This window comes from Rattus norvegicus, chromosome 9 (assembly GCF_021556685.1).
Source record: "Rattus norvegicus strain SHRSP/BbbUtx chromosome 9, alternate assembly SHRSP_T2T, whole genome shotgun sequence".
NCBI lineage: Eukaryota > Metazoa > Chordata > Mammalia > Rodentia > Muridae > Rattus > Rattus norvegicus.
The window spans coordinates 62,778,539-62,803,310 of record NC_141542.1 but is presented as its reverse complement, the minus strand read 5'-3'; the positions used below and the strand labels follow the sequence as shown (position 1 = coordinate 62,803,310).

Here is a 24,772-nt window from a genome sequence, read left to right as displayed (position 1 = left end):
TTTCCAGTATGCCATATTCCCTCCAATATTCAGGGTGTCTCAGAGTACCTGTTCAGTGCTGAGAAACTACGAAGACTTGAGTCATACGTGTTGTGTGTGACTTAATTCTGTTCCTCGAGAACTCACAATATCAAATGTATTAGACTTTTAAAAACACTGAGGGCATTTAAATCTTGTCAAGCTTGAGTAGGGCAAAAAGTTAATGACTTGCTCTTAAGAGACATATACAGCTGGGACTACCATGTTCCCTGGAAAGCTGGTGTGGGGGCTAATGACAGCGCCATCCACTTTTATGTAGCTCTTTGCAATTTGGAATCTAGTTAATAGCATATTACTCAGTTTAGTATCACCAGATCCTGCACACTCGTCAGGCCAAAGCCCCCTTTCCAACAAGAAAATTGGACAGATAAAGACTATGTATAAATTCACAAAATTGGTGAGTGGCAGATCTGATGTGGGAACTCACCCTTTCTGAGACCTAAAGCAGTGTGTTTTCCTCAGTCAACAAGCTTGGTGGACTTTTTTTTAAAAAAAAAAAAAAACACAGTAAAATGCTCTGTGACAAGGAGAATGTATAGCTATGCCTCCTTAAGCGACATGGAAGCAACTCAATGAAAAGGACCTCAAGTTCATTTTGAGTCGGGTGTATTCTGCCTCTTCTCTCTTCCAGAATCCTCTCACAGCATGAGAAAGGGAGCACAGTGAAAATCGGGACAAGAATCATTCCTCTGCTGTCAAAAGAACAGGTTAAAAAGTGACGTTTTAAAGGCTTAAGTGATGAAGAGAAGTCTGAATTATCTAAATGCAAAAGAAAAACAAATCCACTAAAAGGCTGTAATCCTCCCTAAAGCTTTTTTAGTGTCTCTGGAAAAAGTCAGTGGGTGTGTGTCTGGGGGAAGAGTTAGGGAGGGAGGAGCAGACTCCTTCTAATAGGCTTTCTTTTAAAAAAAGAGAAGAAAAGAAAAGGCATACACACTCAAACAGAAGAAGAAATAAAAGTTCGTCTCTGTTGGGAAGCTGCCTCTGCGCTTAAAATCTACAAGGAATACTGAAAACTCAAGTCGCAGAGTCCTGCGCTCTGATTTGGTTGCTTACCATCAATCAGAGGGTTGCTTGGCAGACACTGGATGGTTATGGGCCTGAACAAGCTGAAAGGGGCAGGAAAAGAAGTGGAGGCAGCATTCTTCCTATTTAAAGCTGCGTCGCTTGAAAAAAGTTTTCACAGACTCTGCTGGAGCTGGTGCTGAAACAGACTGAGGCAGCCCCTGGGACTGGTGCTGAAAAAGAGACCCCAGCCAAATTCATGGTGCTACAGTGACCTCCATATCTACTCTTCGATCCCAGGAGGACCCACATGTCTCATATTTAGGCATGATGGCAAACTGGGTGGTAGCAAGACCTCTCCTCATTCTTTCTGTTTTATTAGGGTACTGTGTCTCAATAAAAGCCCAGGAACAAGAGAATGGTGAGTTTGCCTTTTGCTTTGCTTATGGTGTTTATGGCTTGGTTTGGGAACTAGATGGAATGTTAAGCTTCAGGAGGAGCGTGAAGGGAAGACTCTGGTTTGAAGTTTGAGAAGGGGGCTGTAGGATTTGCACCTGGGAAACAGCTTGGCTCTGGAGACTAGGCACGTCTGCAAATCCGGAGCTTCTGTGTGTGCCCTGGCAAAAAGTTAGTTTCTGACATCCTCTAAGAGCGAGGATCCGATCAGTCCTTTTGCCCGAACGTAAGAGTGTGATGTTTAAAAGAAAAGAGTGCTTAACCGGAGGCACTTTTTAGTTAGAGGTCTGTTGTGTGGGCTGGCGCTTTCCAAGCTGGGAAAGCCGCCGCCGCCACCGCCGCTGCTGCTGCAGAAGCAGGGCAGGGTGGAGTCTTTCCTGTTCGAACTTCAGCAGCAGTCTTTGTTTAGAAAAACCTCTGCAGCAACCCTGATAGTTCGGAGTTTCCTTTGTCTTTGCTCTTCATTCCTTTCTTTCCAAAGCTTTATCCTCCCCTCCTAACGTTTTCATCTCTGATCTTAAAATCTTGTTTGCTTACTGAGAGGGAGTCAAGTTTATTTCTTCATGACAGACGCTGATAGAAACCAGATTTCTTAAACTGCGGTACTTTCCCACCCTACTGACTTGATTATTGGGATAGTGTAGTTCCTGGGAGAATGGCTGAAGGCAGACAATCAGCACGCCTTATATATAACTTACTTGGAATAGAGTATTGAGAAGGACTTTTCCCTTAAATCCATCCCTCCCTCCCTCCCTCTCTCTCTCCTTCCTTCCTTCCTTCCTTCCTTCCTTCCTTCCTTCCCTCCCTCCCTCCCTCCCTCCCTCCCTCCTTCCTTCCTTCCTTCCTTCCTTCCTTCCTTCCTTCCTTCCTTCCTTTCCGGTTCCCTTCCCTTCCCCCTGTTCCTTCTATTTTCCTTTCTTTTAAGGCATATCTTGCTTGGTTACTGTTTTCTTGTTTGTTTGTTTGTTTCCCCTGTGTGGGTTACATATGTTAGTGGTGAGTCATATTGTTAAGCAAAATGGCATGGCTACTATAGGACAAAACTTTAAAAAAAAATAAAATAAAACGGGCGTCATTGATATTAACCTTAACTTTTGAAGATCGAAGTGTCAGAAATAGACACATTCTCACTGTAAGAGGCCAGCATAGATCTTCGTCACTGTTAGCATCAAACTCAAGCTTTCAAAACTTTGTAATGTGTTAACCATGTCTACTATTGTCTTTCTCATGTGTATATCCATCTATCTGTATATGTTTTTTTCCTGCCTTTCTGAATTTTTCTCTAAAGATATTTAGAAACTATTTAGCAGTTTTAGAAATCCTATAACGTTCTGGAGATAAAATTCAAGTCTGTCAATAGTCCCATAGAGGGGGCACTTTTCTAAAATCTTGAAACTTTTAAAATCAGTTTCTATGTTTCAAAAAGAGAGGGAATTTATGAAGGGTGAAACGAATTTCCTCATAATGCCATGAAAAGTCTGTGTTGTTTTCAAACTGGAGAACAAAGAAGTCAGAAAAGAGGAAAGCAGACTGCAACATTAGGATAGAAGGAAAATGTCTGAGTATCAGTGAATCTGCTCACTCCCCTCCCCTACCAGAAAACCTACTCTAAAATATCTATAGAGACTTTATTCTAAATTTATATTAAAACGATGCACTTAACTTTTGTAAAGTACAAAAGTAATCAAATATGTATGTAAATGAAAATATAGGATGCTCAAAAGCTTTTGAGAATAGGTCTTGTGCTAAAACTCTCATCTAGGTCATTGAATTTATTCTCTAGGTCTTACTTAAAAATGAGGGGTTTACTGTTCTCTAATATTAATTTACATACATTAAGAATAGGAGGTATAGTTCAGAAAGTCCTGCCTTTGGGCCAAATCCTTTTTCCTTGGTGTCATTAAATAGCAGACAAACTCCAACCCCAAACTAAAGGTTTTTACCAAGAAAGTGAATTATCTCAGACAGTCCAAATAGTAATTCAGATAGTTGTAATGAAAATTAATAGCAGAAACATGTATGTCCGAGTAAGGAAAATATTGATGACTCAGTAATCTGGTGTATTCAGAACTCCTTAACTTATACTTCCCTTGCATGCCTGGGTGTGCCCTGATACCGTGTGGACACTTCTTATACGTCATTTACCCTGTTAGAGCCTAGTCATTCTATGTAATTTTTGAATTTGAGGAAGAGCCACTATGCTTATATTAAAGAAAAGTCTAAGGCCTACATGTCAAGAATATACAACTTTCAGATCACTGCTATAAGTAGCATGGGTTGTGGTATTTCCTCTGTGTTCCATTTAATATGTGTTGCAGAAATCAGGCACTGTATGTGAGTATGTATGTAATAAGCTTAGCCTTTCCCTTCTGTTAGTATAGGATACAATTTTCTTTCTGACTGTGGAGTATGAAATAAGCAAGGTCCTTCTGACAGGGGCATTTGTGGAAGCTAAGGTAGAGTAAGTAAAGACTTAGACATTTCTGGACAAAATCTCTTTCACTAAAGTTAACAATTAATTGGGATTTTAAAAGATTGTTAGTAACTAGTTTTATTGGCTGTAGAGATAAAATACAGAATCAACCCAGATGTCCAACAAAATTAAATAATACAATTTGTACGTATATGCAAAAAAAGAGGAAGAGTTTGGGAGTTAGGCTAACTTTAAATTTAGTTGAAAGTATAATGAAGCCAAGAGTCAGAGCCAAGATGATAAAAACAGCTTTTCAAGACACCCCTCTCTCTCTCTCTCTCTCTCTCTCTCTCTCTCTCTCTCTCTCTGGTGTTTATTGTGTAGGGAGGCTTTGGAATGTCCCACATTTGTTTTTCGTAAAAGAAAAATGCTAGACTATTTACAGTAAAGATTTATTTCCAAATCAAACTGTAACATCTAGGGAGCTATGTACACTTTTGCTATTAGCACTAGGCATACTTAATCTTAGGGAATGATCTTTGTTATGAATCATTTTATTCAATATCATATGAGTGATGGAGAGAGAAGGTGTAGAAGGAGCTTTCAGAAGCCAGGCATGTAACATAAGCAGTGATGTAATAGTTTTGTGTTTGATGGGACTTGTAGAAAACTGAAGACACATACATGTCCACTTTAAACTTTCCAAATTAGTATTTTTCAAAAAGTATTGCACAAGACAAATTCAATATATATAAGATCCAAATCTGCCTCATGGACTTTTCATTGACTAATTGTCAATACCCATGTTGCAACCCTACACTGATATTTGGTCCCAAGCCAGCTGCTAACTAGGAAGTGAAAAACTTCACATAGGATTTTTAATATTGAAGTATCTTACATTTTATGATGCTATATTTGTGATTTATCTCATAAGAATATAAATAGGAATCATTAGATGTATGATACTCAGAAGTACTTAGATAACAGCATTAGATACTTAGTACTTAGCATCATTTCAAAGGAGGCACAGAGAAACAGAATGAATATGTCTTAAGATATTTGTATTCATAGATTGTTCTAAGTTGAACTATTGAAGTGGTTTTAGAGGGCTTCACATAGTAGAACATAGTTTCAACAAAGAGGAATGCAACAGAATCTTCTTCTCTTACTCAAAAGAGGCTCTCAAGTAGAGTGAAGAGCTGGTATATTGAAAATAGTTGCAGACTCAAACTTTAACTCTCTTTGTTATTTTATTCCTAGTGTACTGTCTTTGACTTCACAGTCCTTCGTGGCTGCTGGTGATCCAGCTATTGCATGTAGTTTCTTAGGTGATTCTACATTTCTTAAATGGAATCTTTTTCTGTCTTCAAAACATTTAAACTCATCTACATTTGGCTGGAATTTAATCTTATGGTCACACAAAGATGTAAGAATTAGTAGGAAAATGTAGAATTTTAGGTGGACTATATGGTCAGATACTCAACGATGGAAGACAGAAGAAAGAATTGCTTTAGTGGACAGAACACATGAGTGACACACTGGATACTATTCATTTCTGAGCAAAATGCAAAGCCACGACTATGTCAGAAATATATACTGAACCACAGTGTAACATCACTCTGAAAACTCTCCCCACCCCCTCTCTGTGCATGAGAGACTAGGTAATTCATTATATTGACCAGCGCAATATGTGCTTCCCCCTTGGTTTAGGACTCCATAAAGTGTCATCTGCAGATATAGCTTCCAGGTTTTATCCTCTTAAATATATCAGTAAACTTGGACATGATATGAGAATCAGACCTTTGTGGGTGATCTCTGATCGCACTGGTGAAGCACTATATCATGCTTTTGACTAGCCTTATTTTAATATTGCTACAGATCCCATGATTTTTAGGCAGTAAAAAGGTTCATTTTACTTATCCAGCTGACTGAAGTTTGTAAGTAAATCACTACAATTTTGACATTTGAGGAGAAGATCATGCAAAACCAAACCTACTCATGGTATTAGGTAAATAAATTTGCTATACAGAGGACACATGTAATTCCAGTGTATGTTCAGGTAAATGTGAGTTCACTTTCCATTCCTCTTCCTGCTCTTCACACACTTAACACTATCACCTCAAGCCTGGGTGGACTACTGTGCTCATCCCAAACACTCACTTAGCTCAAGGTACAAGATACAATGGAAGGAGCAGGCTTTGTGTTGAGAAAGTATGATGAGAAGGCTGGAATCTGCTGATCTGAGGTGACAGTATGAAATAACTTTAAACATACAGTTTGCTCCATTTCAAAGGATTGTGTCATTGGACTTTGGAGCATATGTAAGGGTTGGATTGGGGATATTTTGACCTAATGTTTGCTGTTTCTGAGATCATTGAGAAGTACATGTTTACATATGAGAGAAACAGTAATGATAAAAGGAAAAGATTATAATATTTAGTTATTAATTTAGTATGTAAATTTGAGTAGATTATATAAGGTTTTTAAAAGTTAAATTTATCTTAGAGGTGATTAACATTCTTTTATTTACTATTCTTTTGTTTGTTTTATTTACTATTCTTTGTGATTTATTTCTGTAGATGTTGATATGTGATAAAATACTATCAATTTACTGAAATTTTGAGTGTTTTGGACTATTTCCCATGAATGTGTACATGTTCATGTTTGTACTTGGGTGTGGGTACACATGTGTGGAGGCCAAAAATTGACATTAGGTATTGTCTTCAATTGCTTCCCAATCTCACTTTAAAATGTATTCTTAGTGCATGTATGTGCATGTGTGTTAGTGTATGTATTCGCATGATGTATGTCAATGTCACATGTACACATCATGGTTAGAGAACAATTTTGTGGGGACATTTATCTCTTTCCATCTTTGAGGTTGATTTGGGGGATCACTTTTAGATAAATAGGATTTACCGTATGAACTTTTGGCCTTCAATTTTATTTTTTATTTTTAAAAGATTATCCATTTATTTTTATTTTGTGTCTCTGAGTATTTTGCCCTCCTGTATGTGTGTACCTGGTGCTTTCAGAAGCCAGGCCATCAGATTCGGAAGTAGAGTTAGGTGTTTGTGAGCTGCCACATAGATGCTGAGAAGTAAACCTGGGTCTTCTGCAAGAGTGACAAGGGCTTTCCTTTGCTGAGCCCTCTCTCCAGTCTCCAGTCCCCTCAGTTTTGTGTTTAAGGCAGGATAGTCCTCTGGTTGTCTAGAATGATGGGCGGTATGTCTCTTGTGTCTGATTCTCTTGTGCTAGGATTGCAACACAACTTTTATATATGTACTGTTTATCCTAATTTAAGCTCTCATATTTGCACAGTGAACACGGTACCAGCTGAACCATTTCCATAGCACCTGATCATTCTTATAACAAAAAATATCACACTAAAAGTTAAAATAACCAGAAAGATATTGACAGGTTTTTTACTTTTAATTGTCTTCCTCTGTCAGTATCGTATAAGACTGAGTTGTCCTTCCCATGGCTCATCCACATGGTAAACACTCCTTCCAGCTTTTTCCTTAAGGTACTGCTGTATGAATAATTTTATCCTGTTATAATTTTTATAAACTGTACTTCAAATGATATTAATGTGAATTTACCTTCTAAATATATTCAATAAGGAAAAATACAGTGAAGCAATACTTTCTTCAATATACCTTGCTTTTTAGGGATAAATCATGTCAATTATATTAATAAATTAGTACAAAACATTAGTGAAACTTTATCCCTTCAACATTTGGATATGATATTGAAACTGAAATGTTTATCTTTTTTCAAAGGTTAGATCTAGGAAAAGAGAATGTCACCATTTGTCTTGTCTTTTATTTTCCTCATTCAGAGCTGGCTTTAGTTTTTAGATGGGAGCAAGCATGTGCTTGGTTGCAGCCCCAGTTGTCATTAATGTCAGCCTTATTGTCATTCCCATCACTTCTCAAGAGTCAGTACTTTCTTGCTGGACCCTCTACCGTGTGAGAACTGTGTTCTTGACATTGCTGCAGCTTTGCCACCATTCATGTCCTTTGCATTATTATCCTGAATGCTAAGAAATAAGTCAAAGCCTTGCAATCTGATTTTGGAGCTCTTATCTGAGATATAGAAAGTGATATGAATATGTATTTCAGTCATGACAAATACACACACTAGTAGCATTTTTTTCCCTTTAACCAAATCTTTGAATTTTTTGAAGTATTCTTTGGATTTGGACATCTGTATTTTGCTTGTTTTTCATCTTAAGGAACTTTATTAATCATGACCTCATCAACTATTCCTTGTTATTGGCTCTTTCTTCCTAGCCTATGAACAAGTTCAAACATCTCCCAGAACTTGTGTTTAATTTCTCAGTCCAGCTTCCCTCAATGAAGAATATTCAAGTTTTCTGTCTCATCCTTTTCCTACTGTCCTCTGACTATAGACCCTCCAGTCCATTTAAGCTACTACAGTAAGAAAAATAGCACACGTCCTAACCACATTGACCTTTTCTCTTCAGTTAGTAAGAACTTTCTCTTGTATTAATACCACTGAGCACTCTACATTTCAAAAATGCACTTCTCTGAATGTCTTCCACACCTTAATGGCTTCCCATTCTTGTTCCTTTATAGGTTCCCTCTTGATCTCCCACTTTACTGTTTTTCATTTCCTATTGGTTCTGTCAGGATATTGTCTTTCTAGGCTACCAGGAAGCTTCCATATTTTCAAGAGTTTACTTTGTATCTAATTGCTAATTCATAACTCTGCTGCTAATCCTGATCTTTTATATGAACTCTAGAGAATATGTCTAGCTACTGAGAACCATTTTGAGTTTGTTGTGTTTGAGTTGGGTGCCTTGCAGGCTTACTGCTGAATAAACTCACCCTTTCCAGTTTTTTCTTCTGAACTCTGGCTGGATCATTCAACTCAGTTCTCCCTAAGCTGTCTGATTCAAATTGGCTTCTCTTGGCTTCTTACTGAATGGTTCTTCTTGGCTTCAAACTAACTCTGACAATATTTTCTAATCTTCTCACTCATTCTCATTCTCTGGCTTCTTCTAACTTTACCTGTGAACTTGTCTCTGTAAAATTGTTCCAGTAAAACTGCCTCCTTCCTTTCTGACTCTCTGTGCTGCTCTCTTACATTGTATATCCTACCTCTGACTCATTCTGCCAAGTCATTCTGATTCATCACTTTGTCTGCCCCTCAATTAGATGTCATTTTCAAACATGTCTGCTTCCTTTTATGTCTGTGCCTTCATTATTTGGATTAAAGGTGTATACTGAGTAAATGTCTGAATTCCAGACAGATCATGCTGTAAACCAGGGCAGATCTGAATAGCAGCAGGATCACATAGACCTAGGTCTTTGGTTGTGATTTCTTGCAAGAACAGCCATGTTGCTGGATTAAAATTCCTCTATAAACTACCCTACAACAACTGGCCATTTTCCTGCATAGTATTTCTGTCTGTTCATGGCAACACCATTGTGTCATTCAGTCAGTAAATTTCCACCCGTCACTAATTTTGCCATTTTATTTGCTAAATACTTCTCATATAATTCTTATTCACCCTTATTATAGGTTTTCCCATTCTTGCTCTCCTCATTCATCCCTTGGTTACTGCAATGTCAGCTAAATTCATCTTCTTGTCTCTCTGTGGCTATTTTCCTTATACTCTTTTTGCCTGTGCAGTTCAACAGTAAATGTAAGTCTGTTTTTACCTTTTAATTCTTCCATAGCAATTCTTAGTTTCAGGAAATGGTAAAAGTAATGTTTGTTAACTTGCACACATTCTTAATGTGATTAATTTCTACAGCATTAGTCACACTGCTTGTCATTCTTTACATCACCATAAAACGTCACTTGTAGTTTTCATGCCCAGTGCAAGCAATCATGCACACATGTCATCAGACACATACATGCAAAACAGGCATGCATATGTGTACATACAAACATCACTCACCCATGTGCACATACACAGATCTCTCTCTCTCTCTCTTTCTCTGTCTCTCGATCTTTCTCTTACACACACACACACACACACACACACACACACACACACACACACAAACACACATTCATTTTTTCTTTTCTCAAACCACCACTCTTCAGAGAGCACTCAGAGTTTTAATTTTCTCTGTAGTGGATTATAGTGACAAATTTGAAGTTTTAGTTTCTTTGAAAAACACGTGACTATTATGGAAATATGTTTTCAACTTAATTCCAGGTGTGAGATTTGACGTTGCTTCTGACTGTCCACAGCAGCTGACTATGGTTTGTCCTGTGTTCTATTGGGCATGATTTTGCAAGCTGCAGATTTTTTTCTGCAATTGAGTGACATTTGGAATCCTGGGGACTTTTCAGGGGGTGTATAAATATGGGGCGATTTGTTGGCTGGTAGTTCGTTGTTGTTGGTTGTTGTTGGGTGCTGTTGGTTGCTATATGTTTAATAGTGCAATGAAATTAGATATCCTGGCAGCCAAGACTAAACTTGCCCCAAGGATTTCGATGCCCCTAATCAGTAAGAAGTAGGCTAATAATAATGTTGTTCCCTTTCTCCTCTATCCATTTTTCTCTCCTATCTAGTGTTAGGAGGTTGTAAGGGTAGAAAAGTGGCGAAGACAAGTAGAAGAAAAAAGAACCCACAAAGTAGCCAAAGTCCAGCTACAGTTGATCCAGTCTTCTACTTTCTTTTTTCTCACAGAACTCAACACATCTTTCCCTGAATGAGCCATATGTGGAGTTCTGCCTTATCTATCTTACCTGTTCCTGTAAGATTTTTTTTTTTAAAATCTTATGTTCACCTCATAATCTTCCAATTTGGCAATTTATTCTGACTTGCCCACTAGTCAATGATTAATATATTCTATTGATTACTAATATTCTTTTCTAAATTTAAAGAATGTTGGAATTATCCCTCTAACTTTCAAGGCTAATGAACTCATTTCCTCTATGTCAACAGCTATTATTATTTTTATTGATGCTTAATACTATGGGGCATCTTTTCTCATGTCAACACAATGTTTTAATTGTTTAGTTTGTAGTGATTAACCTCTTTCATTTCTCTAAATGTTCTCTGAGTGAGCAAGTATGTTGATGCTAATTCACTGCCTTTTGCGAATTAGAGAATTAGAGGTTATACCATGAATTCATTTCACATTTTTTTCTCTTATCAAGTCTTTGAGTTGTTTTACACTCGGTTTTTCTTTTCTTTTTTCCTTTTTTTTCATCTTTATTAACTTGGGTATTACTCATTTACATTTCTTTTTTTTTTTTTTAATTGTTATTTTCTTTATTTATTGCTAAGGGGATGGCAATGCTTGCTACATGCATAGTTTCCTCTTTAGGATGGTGATAAACACCATTTTTTTTTTTTTATTAACTTGAGTATTTCTTATATACATTTCGAGTGTTATTCCCTTTCCCGGTTTCCGGGCAAACATCCCCCTCCCCCCTCCCCTTCCTTATGGGTGTTCCCCTCCCAACCCTCCCCCCATTGCCGCCCTCCCCCCATAGACTAGTTCACTGTGGGTTCAGTCTTAGCAGGACCCAGGGCTTCCCCTTCCACTGGTGCTCTTACTAGGATATTCATTGCTACCTATGGGGTCAGAGTCCAGGGTCAGTCCATGTATAGTCTTTAGGTAGTGGCTTAGTCCCTGGAAGCTCTGGTTGCTTGGCATTGTTGTACTTTTGGGGTCTCGAGCCCCTTCAAGCTCTTCCAGTTCTTTCTCTGATTCCTTCAATAGGGGACCTATTCTCAGTTCAGTGGTTTGCTGCTGGCATTCGCCTCTATATTTGCTGTATTCTGGCTGTGTCTCTCAGGAGAGATCTACATCCGGCTCCTGTCGGTCTGCACTTCTTTGCTTCATCCATCTTGTCTAATTGGGTGGCTGTATATGTATGGGCCACATGTGGGGCAGGCTCTGAATGGGTGTTCCTTCAGTCTCTGTTTTAATCTTTGCCTCTCCCTTCCCTGCCAAGGGTATTCTTTTTCCTCATTTAAAGAAGGAGTGAAGCATTCACATTTTGATCATCCGTCTTGAGTTTCGTTTGTTCTAGGGATCTAGGGTAATTCAAGCATTTGGACTAATAGCCACTTATCAATGAGTGCATACCATGTATGTCTTTCTGTGATTGGGTTAGCTCACTCAGGATGATATTTTCCAGTTCCAACCATTTGCCTACGAATTTCATAAACTCGTTGTTTTTGATAGCTGAGTAATATTCCATTGTGTAGATGTACCACATTTTCTGTATCCATTCCTCTGTTGAAGGGCATCTGGGTTCTTTCCAGCTTCTGGCTATTATAAATAAGGCTGCTATGAACATAGTGGAGCACGTGTCTCTTTTATATGTTGAGGCATCTTTTGGGTATATGCCCAAGAGAGGTATAGCTGGATCCTCAGGCAGTTCAATGTCCAATTTTCTGAGGAACCTCCAGACTGATTTCCAGAATGGTTTTACCAGTCTGCAATCCCACCAACAATGGAGGAGTGTTCCTCTTTCTCCACATCCTCGCCAGCATCTGCTGTCACCTGAGTTTTTGATCTTAGCCAATCGCACTGGTGTGAGGTGAAATCTCAGGGTTGTTTTGATTTGCATTTCCCTTATGACTAAAGATGTTGAACATTTCTTTAGGTGTTTCTCAGCCATTCGGCATTCCTCAGCTGTGAATTCTTTGTTTAGCTCTGAACCCCATTTTTTAATAGGGTTATTTGTTTCCCTGCGGTCTAACTTCTTGAGTTCTTTGTATATTTTGGAAATAAGGCCTCTATCTGTTGTAGGATTGGTAAAGATCTTTTCCCAATCTGTTGGTTGCCGTTTTGTCCTAACCACAGTGTCCTTTGCCTTACAGAAGCTTTGCAGTTTTATGAGATCCCATTTGTCGATTCTTGATCTTAGAGCATAAGCCATTGGTGTTTTGTTCAGGAAATTTTTTCCAGTGCCCATGTGTTCCAGATGCTTCCCTAGTTTTTCTTCTATTAGTTTGAGTGTGTCTGGTTTGATGTGGAGGTCCTTGATCCACTTGGACTTAAGCTTTGTACAGGGTGATAAGGATGGATCGATCTGCATTCTTATACATGTTGCCCTCCAGTTGAACCAGCACCATTTGCTGAAAATACTATCTTTTTTCCATTGGATGGTTTTGGCTCCTTTGTCAAAAATCAAGTGACCATAGGTGTGTGGGTTCATTTCTGGGTCTTCAATTCTATTCCATTGGTCTATCTGTCTGTCTCTGTACCAATACCATGCAGTTTTTATCACTATTGCTCTGTAATACTGCTTGAGTTCAGGGATAGTGATTCCCCCTGAAGTCCTTTTATTGTTGAGGATAGCTTTAGCTATCCTGGGTTTTTTGTTATTCCAGATGAATTTGCAAATTGTTCTGTCTAACTCTTTGAAGAATTGGATTGGTATTTTGATGGGGATTGCATTGAATCTGTAGATTGCTTTTGGTAAAATGGCCATTTTTACCATATTAATCCTGCCAATCCATGAGCATGGGAGATCTTTCCATCTTCTGAGGTCTTCTTCAATTTCTTTCCTCAGTGTCTTGAAGTTCTTATTGTACAGATCTTTTACTTGCTTGGTTAAAGTCACACCGAGGTACTTTATATTATTTGGGTCTATTATGAAGGGTGTCGTTTCCCTAATTTCTTTCTCGGCTTGTTTCTCTTTTGTATAGAGGAAGGCAACTGATTTATTTGAGTTAATTTTATACCCAGCCACTTTGCTGAAGTTGTTTATCAGCTTTAGTAGTTCTCTGGTGGAACTTTTGGGATCACTTAAATATACTATCATGTCATCTGCAAATAGTGATATTTTGACCTCTTCTTTTCCGATCTGTATCCCTTTGATCTCCTTTTGTTGTCTGATTGCTCTGGCTAGAACTTCAAGAACTATATTGAATAAGTAGGGAGAGAGTGGGCAGCCTTGTCTAGTCCCTGATTTTAGTGGGATTGCTTCAAGTTTCTCTCCATTTAGTTTAATGTTAGCAACTGGTTTGCTGTATATGGCTTTTACTATGTTTAGGTATGGGCCTTGAATTCCTATTCTTTCCAGGACTTTTATCATGAAGGGGTGTTGAATTTTGTCAAATGCTTTCTCAGCATCTAATGAAATGATCATGTGGTTCTGTTCTTTCAGTTTGTTTATATAATGGATCACGTTGATGGTTTTCCGTATATTAAACCATCCCTGCATGCCTGGGATGAAGCCTACTTGATCATGGTGGATGATTGTTTTGATGTGCTCTTGAATTCGGTTTGCCAGAATTTTATTGAGTATTTTTGCGTCGATATTCATAAGGGAAATTGGTCTGAAGTTCTCTTTCTTTGTTGTGTCTTTGTGTGGTTTAGGTATAAGAGTAATTGTGGCTTCATAGAAGGAATTCGGTAGGGCTCCATCTGTTTCAATTTTGTGGAATAGTTTGGATAATATTGGTATGAGGTCTTCTATGAAGGTTTGATAGAATTCTGCACTAAACCCGTCTGGACCTGGGCTCTTTTTGGTTGGGAGACCTTTAATGACTGCTTCTATTTCCTTAGGAGTTATGGGGTTGTTTAACTGGTTTATCTGTTCCTGATTTAACTTCGATACCTGGTATCTGTCTAGGAAATTGTCCATTTCCTGAAGATTTTCAAATTTTGTTGAATATAGGTTTTTATAGTAAGATCTGATGATTTTTTGAATTTCCTCCGAATCTGTAGTTATGTCTCCCTTTTCATTTCTGATTTTGTTAATTTGGACACACTCTCTGTGTCCTCTCGTTAGTCTGGCTAAGGGTTTATCTATCTTGTTGATTTTCTCAAAGAACCAACTTTTGGTTCTGTTGATTCTTTCTATGGTCCTTTTTGTTTCTACTTGGTTGATTTCAGCTCTGAGTTTGATTATTTCCTGCCTTCTACTCCTCCTGGGTGTATTTGCTTCTTTTTGTTCTAGAGCTTTTAGGTGTGCTGTCAAGCTGCTGACATATGCTCTTTCCTGTTTCTTTCTGCAGGCACTCAGCGCTATGAGTTTTCCTCTTAGCACAGCTTTCATTGTGTCCCATAAGTTTGAGTATGTTGTATCTTCATTTTCATTAAATTCTAAAAAGTTTTTAATTTCTTTCTTTATTTCTTCCTTGACCAGGTTATCATTGAGTAGAGCATTGTTCAATTTCCACGTATATGTGGGCATTCTTCCCTTATTGTTATTGAAGACCAGTTTTAGGCCGTGGTGGTCCGATAGCACACATGGGATTATTTCTATCTTTCTGTACCTGTTGAGGCCCGTTTTTTGACCAATTATATGGTCAATTTTGGAGAAAGTACCATGAGGAGCTGAGAAGAAGGTATATCCTTTTGCTTTAGGATAGAATGTTCTATAAATATCCGTTAAGTCCATTTGGCTCATGACTTCTCTTAGTCTGTCTACATCACTGTTTAATTTCTGTTTCCATGATCTGTCCATTGATGAGAGTGGGGTGTTGAAATCTCCCACTATTATTGTGTGAGGTGCAATGTGTGTTTTGAGCTTTAGTAAGGTTTCTTTTACATATGTAGGTGCCCTTGTATTTGGGGCATAGATATTTAGGATTGAGAGTTCATCTTGGTTGATTTTTCCTTTGATGAATATGAACTGTCCTTCCTTATCTTTTTTGATGACTTTTAGTTGGAAATTGATTTTATTTGATATTAGAATGGCTACTCCAGCTTGCTTCTTCTGACCATTTGCTTGGAAAGTTGTTTTCCAGCCTTTCACTCTGAGGTAGTGTCTGTCTTTGTCTCTGAGGTGTGTTTCCTGTAGGCAGCAGAATGCAGGGTCCTCGTTGCGTATCCAGTTTGTTAATCTATGTCTTTTTATTGGGGAGTTGAGGCCATTGATATTGAGAGATATTAAGGAATAGTGATTATTGCTTCCCGTTATATTCATATTTGATGTGAGGTTATGTTTGTGTGCTTTCATTCTCTTTGTTTTGTTGCCAAGACGATTAGTTTCTTGCTTCTTCTAGGGTATAGCTTGCCTCCTTATGTTGGGCTTTACCATTTATTATCCTTTGTAGTGCTGGATTTGTAGAAAGATATTGTGTAAATTTGGTTTTGTCATGGAATATCTTGGTTTCTCCATCAATGTTAATTGAGAGTTTTGCTGGATACAGTAATCTGGGCTGGCATTTGTGTTCTCTTAGGGTCTGTATAACATCAGTCCAGGATCTTCTGGCCTTCATAGTTTCTGGCGAGAAGTCTGGTGTGATTCTGATAGGTCTCCCTTTATATGTTACTTGACCTTTTTCCCTTACTGCTTTTAATATTCTTTCTTTATTTTGTGCGTTTGGTGTTTTGACAATTATGTGACGGGAGGTGTTTCTTTTCTGGTCCAATCTATTTGGAGTTCTGTAGGCTTCCTGTATGTCTATGGGTATCTCTTTTTTTAGGTTAGGGAAGTTTTCTTCTATGATTTTGTTGAAGATATTTACTGGTCCTTTGAGCTGGGAGTCTTCACTCTCTTCTATACCTATTATCCTTAGGTTTGATCTTCTCATTGAGTCCTGGATTTCCTGTATGTTTTGGACCAGTAGCTTTTTCCGCTTTACATTATCTTTGACAGTTGAGTCAATGATTTCTATGGAATCTTCTGCTCCTGAGATTCTCTCTTCCATCTCTTGTATTCTGTTGGTGAAGCTTGTATCTACAGCTCCTTGTCTCTTCTTTTGGTTTTCTATATCCAGGGTTGTTTCCATGTGTTCTTTCTTGATTGCTTCTATTTCCATTTTTAATTCCTTCAACTGTTTGATTGTGTTTTCCTGGAATTCTTTCAGGGATTTTTGCGATTCCTCTCTGTAGGCTTTTACTTGTTTATTAATGTTTTCCTGTGCTTCCCTAAGTGTGTTCAGGTCTTTCCTGAAGTCCTCCAGCATCATGATCAAATATGATTTTGAAACTAGATCTTGCTTTTCTGGTGTGTTTGGATATTCCATGTTTGTTTTGGTGGGAGAATTGGGCTCCGATGATGGCATGTAGTCTTGGTTTCTGTTGCTTGGGTTCCTGCGCTTGCCTCTCGCCATCAGATTATCTCTAGTGTTACTTTGTTCTGCTATTTCTGACAGTGGCTAGACTGTCCTATAAGCCTGTGTGTCAGGAGTGCTGTAGACCTGTTTTCCTCTCTTTCAGTCAGTTATGGGGACAGAGTGTTCTGCTTTCGGGCGTGTAGTTTTTCCTCTCTACAGGTCTTCAGCTGTTCCTGTGGGCCTGTGTCTTGAGTTCACCAGGCAGCTTTCTTGCAGCAGAAAATTTGGCCTTACCTGTGGTCCCGAGGCTCAGGTTTGCTCGTGGGGTGCTGTCCAGGGGCTCTCTGCAGCGGCAGCAACCAGGAAGACCTGTGCCGCCCCTTCCGGGAGCTTCAGTGCACCAGGGTTCCAGATGGTCTTTGGCTTTTTCCTCTGGCGTCCGAGATGCGTGTGTAGAGAGCAGTCTCTTCTGGTTTCCCAGGCTTGTCTGCCTCTCTGAAGGTTCAGCTCTCCCTCCCACGGGATTTGGGTGCAGAGAACTGTTTATCCGGTCTGTTTCCTTCTGGTTCTGGTGGTGTCTTAGGCACAGGGGTCCTGCCGCTCCTGGGCCCTCCCCCACGGGAGCCCAGAGGCCTTATACAGTTTCCTCTTGGGCCAGGGATGTGGGCAGGGGTGAGCAGTGTTGGTGGTCTCTTCCGCTCTGCAGCCTCAGGAGTGCCCACCTGACCAGGCGGTTGGGTCTCTCTCTCACCGGGTCTGGGAGCAGAGAGCTGCTGCGGGCCGGGATCCGCGGGTGTGGGACTTCCAGTAAACACAGAACGTGCCCGGTTCTAGAGAAATTCTGCTTCCGTGTGTCCCAAGCTCACCAGGCAGCTTTCTTGCAGCAGAAAATTTGGTCTTACCTGTGGTCTCGAGGCTCAAGTTCGCTCGTGGGGTGCTGCCCAGGGGCTCTCTGCAGCGGAAGCAACCAGGAAGACCTGTGCCGCCCCTTCCGGGAGCTTCAGTGCACCAGGGTTCCAGATGGTCTTTGGCTTTTTCCTCTGGCATCCGAGATGTGTGTGCAGGGAGCAGTCTCTTCTGGTTTCCCAGGCCTGTCTGCCTCTCTGAAGGTTTAGCTCTCCCTCCCATGGGATTTGGGTGCAGAGAACTGTTTATCCGGTCTGTTTCCTTCAGGGTCCGGCGGTGTCTCCGGCAGGGGTCCTGCCGCTCCTGGGCCCTCCCCCACGGGAGCCCAGAGGCCTTATACAGTTTCCTCTTGGGCCAGGGATGTGGGCAGGGGTGAGCAGTGTTGGTGGTCTCTTCCGCTCTGCAGCCTCAGGAGTGCCCACCTGACCAGGCGGTTGGGTCTCTCTCTCACCGGGTCTGGGAGCAGAGAGCTGCTGCGGGCCGGGATCCGCGGGTGTGGGACTTCCGGTAAACACAGAACGTGCCCGGTTCTAGAGAAATTCTGCTTCCGTGTGTCCCAAGCTCACCAGGCAGCTTTCTTGCAGCAGAAAATTTGGTCTTACCTGTGGTCTCGAGGCTCAAGTTCGCTCGTGGGGTGCTGCCCAGGGGCTCTCTGCAGCGGCAGCAACCAGGAAGACCTGTGCCGCCCCTACTCATTTACATTTCAATTGTTATTCCCTTTCTGTGTTTCCGGGCCAACATCCCCCAACCCCTCCCCCTCCCCTTCTACATGGGTGTTCCCCTCCCCATCCTCCCCTCATTACTGCCCTCCCCCCAACAATCACGTTCACTGGATGTTCAGTCTTGGCAGGACCCAGGGCTTCCCCTTCCACTGGTGCTCTTACTAGGCTATTCATTGCTACATATGAGGTTGGAGCTCAGGGTCAGTCCATGTATAGTCTTTGGGTACACTCAGTTTTTCTAAGAACATCCTATTTTCTTTCACTTAATCTTCATCTCCTTGAGTTTGTTGCATCATGATTGACACTTTTCTGTAGAACCAACAGATGACAGATTTTTGTGCCTATATATTAGCTGAATATTTCTGTAAAGATTTGAAAAATGCTAATACTATTTATTCAGTTGTGAGTGAACTGAATTTGAAAGTGTGATTTTTCAAATTATATTTGCATAGTCTTGGGAAATTTAACATTCTTGATTCTTGGTTTATTCATACATAAAATTACAGTAATATAATTCACTCCAAATAGTTATAGTATGACTATCAGGTATATATTTCGATTGATTATAAGTTATTTCCTATTAATGGCAAATATTTGTTGATACAGAACAAATACACATTTTTTCACTCCAAGAGATGAAAATCAAGCATAAAACTCAAGGTACAAGTTCTATCTAAAACTCATATCATTAATGCAAATATTGTCAATAAGCGCTCTTAGCCTATTGATAGATGAATTCAATTTTAAAAATTACTTATGGTTCTCATCTTTATTTGTCTCCTTTTTAAAGCTGAGACAAGCAAGGAAAGAAAAGCTTCTTACTCACGAGACTGTTCAGGGAACTTGGGCCAGGAGACTGAGTGTTCTCCTGTTTTGAATTTTCCTTCTCCACAAAGCATGCTCCACCCATGTCCCAGTGGCACTCTGAGCTTGTACCATCTGTCTACTGCAGACTTGGTTTTCGAAAATATGTGAGTCATAAAAGCCTTTATTGAAGATTGGAAGTTGACTTTCCACTCTGCCTGGCTTGGAGTTTATATTTGGAAGGAGAGGAGCTGCTTAGAGACATGAGGATTTACAGGGCAGCTCCAGGACTACCTGAGTACAGTAAGGAGCTGAGCATCCTTCCAAACTACAGAATCTCTTCTGTCTCCTGAGGCTGCTAATACACTTCAATCCCTTCACCACCACAGGATTATTGTGGTTGACTAAAAAAAACACAAAAACTCAAAAAACCCCAACTCACTGAAGAACAAACAAACAAACAAATAACAACAAACAGACAAACAAAACCCTGACTGCCAGGTGACTAGGCACTTTTCTGATTTCAGAGTTCTTTTCTTGCTTTTTGGTTTTAAAAATGTAAAGAAAACATCAACGTCAACAGCATGATGAGAAGAGCATGATGGGATTAATTCTGGAGAGATGCAAATAGAATCTCACTCAATGACTTGTTACACTGAAATTCCATAATTCCATCTGTGATATCTAACATGGTTGTTCTGTCTTATTATGTAATTCTGAACATATATACTTATAGATAGGACAAATATACTTTAATTTAGAGACAATATTTTCCTTACGTTCATATTTTATTTTCTCCTGCAGTGAAATAATCTAGCAGGTTTATTCATACTAATTTTAAAGTATTTTTAAAGCCTCTTTTTTCTCAGTTTTCTAGGGTTGTATCTGGAATGAGCGACAAGTTTCAATTTAATTCAGAGAATTATAGTTCTCCTGCAAATACTAAAAGTTTTAGTCAAAATTTATGATAAGATGCTTGTTGGATCTTGTTGGATATGTTTGTGAGATTGATCGACTATCAAGAGAAAATAAAATGCTTCTGTTCTTAATTAAAGATACTAGAGACACGAAATCTCTCTGGAATGTGATCAGAAAAACCTAGAATGGCTATTTCAAGGCAAATAAAATATCCAGATGTAGTAATCTTCCCTTGGAAGAATTTGTACTGAATAAACAAACAAAATATAATAAAGCCCCAAAGCTCCTGTTTTAGTTAAGTTTCTGTTGCTCTGTTAAGACACTGTCATAAAGAACAACTTAGGACGAAATGGTTTATTTGGCTCATAGGTCCCAATCCATCATTGATGGAAGCAAAGGAACGAAGGAACACTGCTTACTGGCTTTCCTGATAGTTTGTTCAGTTTGCTTCCTTATACAACCCAGGACCACTTGCTCAGGGACGGTACTATCTACTGTATTGTAGGCTATTCCTCATCAGTCAAGAAACTGTACAGACTTGATCACATCTTTTCAGATGTGTCTAGTTTTATATCGAGTTTAAAAAGACACATTGTCATCATAAGATGTCCTTTTAGTTGCTTTTAAAATGTTTTCACATGCCTTAATCTTTTCTTTTTTAAAATATACAATTTTATTTATTCTTTGACAATATTATAAATGCGTACAACACATTTCAGTCATACCTATCTCAGTCTTTCCTTTAATTACCTGCCCCATACTCCCCTCTAAATTCATGCTCTTTCCATTTTAAAGAGTATAGCTCACTGAGTCCAAAGACTGTTTCAAAAAACGTATAAAGGGGTAGCCATCCACTGGAGCATGACCATTTTACAGAACTCTAAAGAAAACTGGCCTTTGTTCCATAGCAGCTATTAACTGTCATTAGTTCCTTTGATATGGTTGGAGTCTCCTTCATCCAGGCTAGAACATTGACTGTCTCTATTTTGTAGGAAACTGTGAGTCCCTGAGTACAGCATCCTGTCATGTTTGAAAGAGAGATTTCCTCAGTCATCACAGCCTCTAGTTTTCACAATCTTACAGCTCAGGATGATTTCATTATACTTAAAATCTGTGAAGTTTATTAAAGATGAAAATTATTAGAATAATTTCAACTCTTTTATACAGAATCGAGGCAAATTGAAATGGAATTAATTTCAGATGAGTCAGTGAAGACACTCAGGTTTCCCTGTAGATATTTGTGTTCAGATAAATGGAGGATGACAAAAGGAAATAAAATTAGTACAACATATGATATTTTCATGCAAAGTTTGGCTCATACATTTAGTAAATATTCAGTTCCCTTGGGCTGCCTCATATACCTACCATCTATCTGTTCCTTTGGTGGAATGTGCTAGAGTAGTGGTTCTCAACATTCGTAACACTGTGACCCTTTTATATAGTTCCTCATGTTTTAGTGACCCCCAACCATAACATTAATTTGTTGCTACTTTATAACTGTAATTTTGTTACTGTTATTATTTGTAATGTAAATACCTGTGTTTTCCAGTGGTCTTTGGCAACCCCTGTGAAAGAGTTGTTCAACCCCCTTGGTCACAACCCACAGGTTGAGAACCATTGTGCTTAGAAAGAAGAGCAGGTCCAGATCTTAGTTAAAAAAAATCAATTTTGCTAAGATGTTGAATCAAAACCATTCAGGATTTTGATACCGTAATCACATTTGCCTCTGCAGGCTCTTATGCTGAAACTTTATGTGGATGCCACTTTCTTTGATGATTTCTGTTTTTTGGAGGGGTTCTCTACATAGCCCAGGCTGTCCTGGAGCTCACTATGTAGACCAGGCAGGCCTCAAACTCAGAGAGATCAGCCTGCTTATTCCTTCCCATTGCTGGGATTAAAGGCGAGACCAGCAAATCCAAGTTTGGATGCCATCTTCTTAACCTTTTTAAAATTTACGTCAAATTTGAGATTCTCTATTATAGCCTAACTGCCTATCAGAATTGCCCATGGCGGTATTTACTTATACTCTTCTCTGTGGGGAACTATTACATTCCACATGCTCTCCTAGTTATTGTCCTACTGTACAGAGTAATAGTATTTTGTGTAATGTGGCCTCCTTTATGGTAATTTGTCTTTGAAACATTTTCCCCAATATTCTATAGCCATTAGAGTGTGCTAACAAAGTGTCTCTGGTGACAACAAAAACAAAAACAAACAAACAAGCAAACAAAACAAACAAAAATCAAAAAGCCAAAATTTATTGTCTTGACTAGACACTTGAGCTCAACTCTAGGTGAACTTCAGTTGACATAGATGTTCTATCCTTGTCCATGACATTTACCAACTAGAACATTGCAACCACCTCAATTCTATTTAAAAACAAAACCTGAAAATTCAAGTTTTTGTGCTTATACCTCTAAGGTTGCTATATCAGACATGGCTCAATGGAATTGTGATTTGCTTCCTAATTAACAAATCCCGCAATGAATTCCAAAGGAGTCCTTCAGACCTCTCTTCTTTATGATGTGTCTGCAGTGCCTCCCTTTTCCTGCTGTAGGTGGTTAAATATTTTTGATTTTCTTTTCTTCCTAAGGAATCCTAACAACTTGATATTTGAAGAGAATCGTTGCTTCATGTAGTCAGCCATGTGGGAATTTCGGGGGAGAGAGTTTGGAGAGCACTAAGTAAAGAAGGGACTTCAGAGAGTGCAGTCAGTTAATTCCAAAATACAGTTGAGTTAGGTGAGCCTAAAAAAAGAAAATATACTATTTCATGCTACATTTCTATATTTTATATCCAGTGTCTCTCTCTCTCTCTCTCTCTCTCTCTCTCTCTCTCTCTCTCTCTCTCTCTCTCTCTCCAAAATGTAGCTTTCTGATAAAAGGTGAAATATACTATCATTATTACCTCTTCTTTATTCTTGCCTCATCAGGAAGCTTGTCTCCAAACCAGTTAGTTCTGATGCTCTGTTTGGAGCTTGGCATCTTTTTTACTGTGGGTTGAAAGCGACTTGTAGCAAGAAGCTGACGAAAATCCCCAGCAATCAGCTGAGTGTTTATATAAAGGCTCCATCATTTCTCAGGCTTGTCTGTCTTCTGGTATATTTTAAGACTGCTTGTACAGAGAGAAACATGCAGTTAGTGAGATGAGAGCTTCAACTAAACAGGCCGTAACTTTCTTTCGTGAATGAATTTTTGAAATAATTTTAATGAGAAACTTCTAACTTAAAACTAGACCAGGACACAGGAATTATGCATTCTAATTGCATCTGTGTCCTGGGTTTACTTGGTGATTTTGTGGAAGTGACTATAATTCTCTGGGCTTCAGAAGTTTCCTTCAAAACATGTGTGTAATAATGTTAAACTATGAGAGTCTGCAATGACAGAATATCAATGTAAATTTTTTTTCACATAGGTCAGGCTAATGGTCTAATACTACAGAATATATCCTTCGCATAGTTTGACCATTGGAACTATGATGCATAATGTCTGTGGTTAATATATTTGTGTCCTTTAAAAATAGTATTTAAAATTTTGATCCAGGTTTCTGGTTATTTCTATGAGAATGTAGCTATGAGTTATAGTTGCTATTTTCCCCAGCAAATAACATAACTATTGAAGAGTTTATTCATAATGTGACAGCCAAACCTGTTCAGAACTAAAAAGAGAAGGTGGAGAGTAAAAAGGGATGAAGAGGAGAGAAAAAGGAAGAATGAGAGAAGGAAGTAAGCTGCATTTTGACTGGCTATGGGGACATGGAATTTCCATATTTATTCTCATTATTCTTAATTTCTTACTCTTCTTTACATTAATGTTAATTGGAAGATGTGGAAATGTTCAGTCTGAATACTTAGCTCTGATTTATTGTATTGTTATTTCCTGAGACCACCTGAGACACTTTAGACCATGTTTTGTGACCTTTTTTCATTTCTGTGTTTTTCTCTCTCATTTTCATATACATGAAAGATGAATGAGTTCTGTGAACATTCATGTTCCCAAGTTCTGCTGGGATTTTCACTCTCAGACATTCTAAGCAGAAAATAGGACTGACAAAACCGAGGGCCAAATTAAAAATGTCAGATATTTTGATATATTCCAATATATTGATTTATGAATTAACTTCATATAAGAGCTATTTACATCATTTTATTTGACTGAATTAAAACTCAGGTAATTTCTTTTATTTTTATACTACTTTTTCAACAGAGGAGCCTCTTGAATAGTAATGAAATAAGGAATATAATGTATTAGGTTTTTGCACTGTGTTTTTGCACCAATATTTTTATACTAAGAAGTGTTTATAGTGCTATTAAGATAATATGTCAAGTGAAGGACTATGATTTAATTACGAGTTAGTGAAATCATGGCTTATAACTATTTAATCTACACATGAATAATACTTTCTACTACCATATATATATATTAGCATAATTTCCCACAAAGAATCCATTAATATAGTACCAGTCATTTCTCTTATCTTTAGGTATTACTGTGATGAATCTTAGGAGTTCAACAAATCATTATTGAGCCATTGTCTATAACATTTGCAAAT

General features: G+C 38.8%; 1 protein-coding gene across 2 annotated transcripts in view; it reads left to right on the top strand.

The window, feature by feature from the left end:
• Positions 1-1,220: 1,220 nt before the first annotated feature.
• Positions 1,221-24,772, top strand: part of Col5a2 (collagen type V alpha 2 chain) — a 155,165-nt gene continuing 131,613 nt past the window's right edge. The window contains 1 exon segment of one of the 2 annotated variants that reach the window (NM_001399195.1): positions 1,221-1,465. In NM_001399195.1, the coding sequence (NP_001386124.1) occupies positions 1,372-1,465 (94 nt within the window). In that variant the 5' untranslated portion in view covers positions 1,221-1,371. 2 annotated transcript variants of the gene reach the window in all.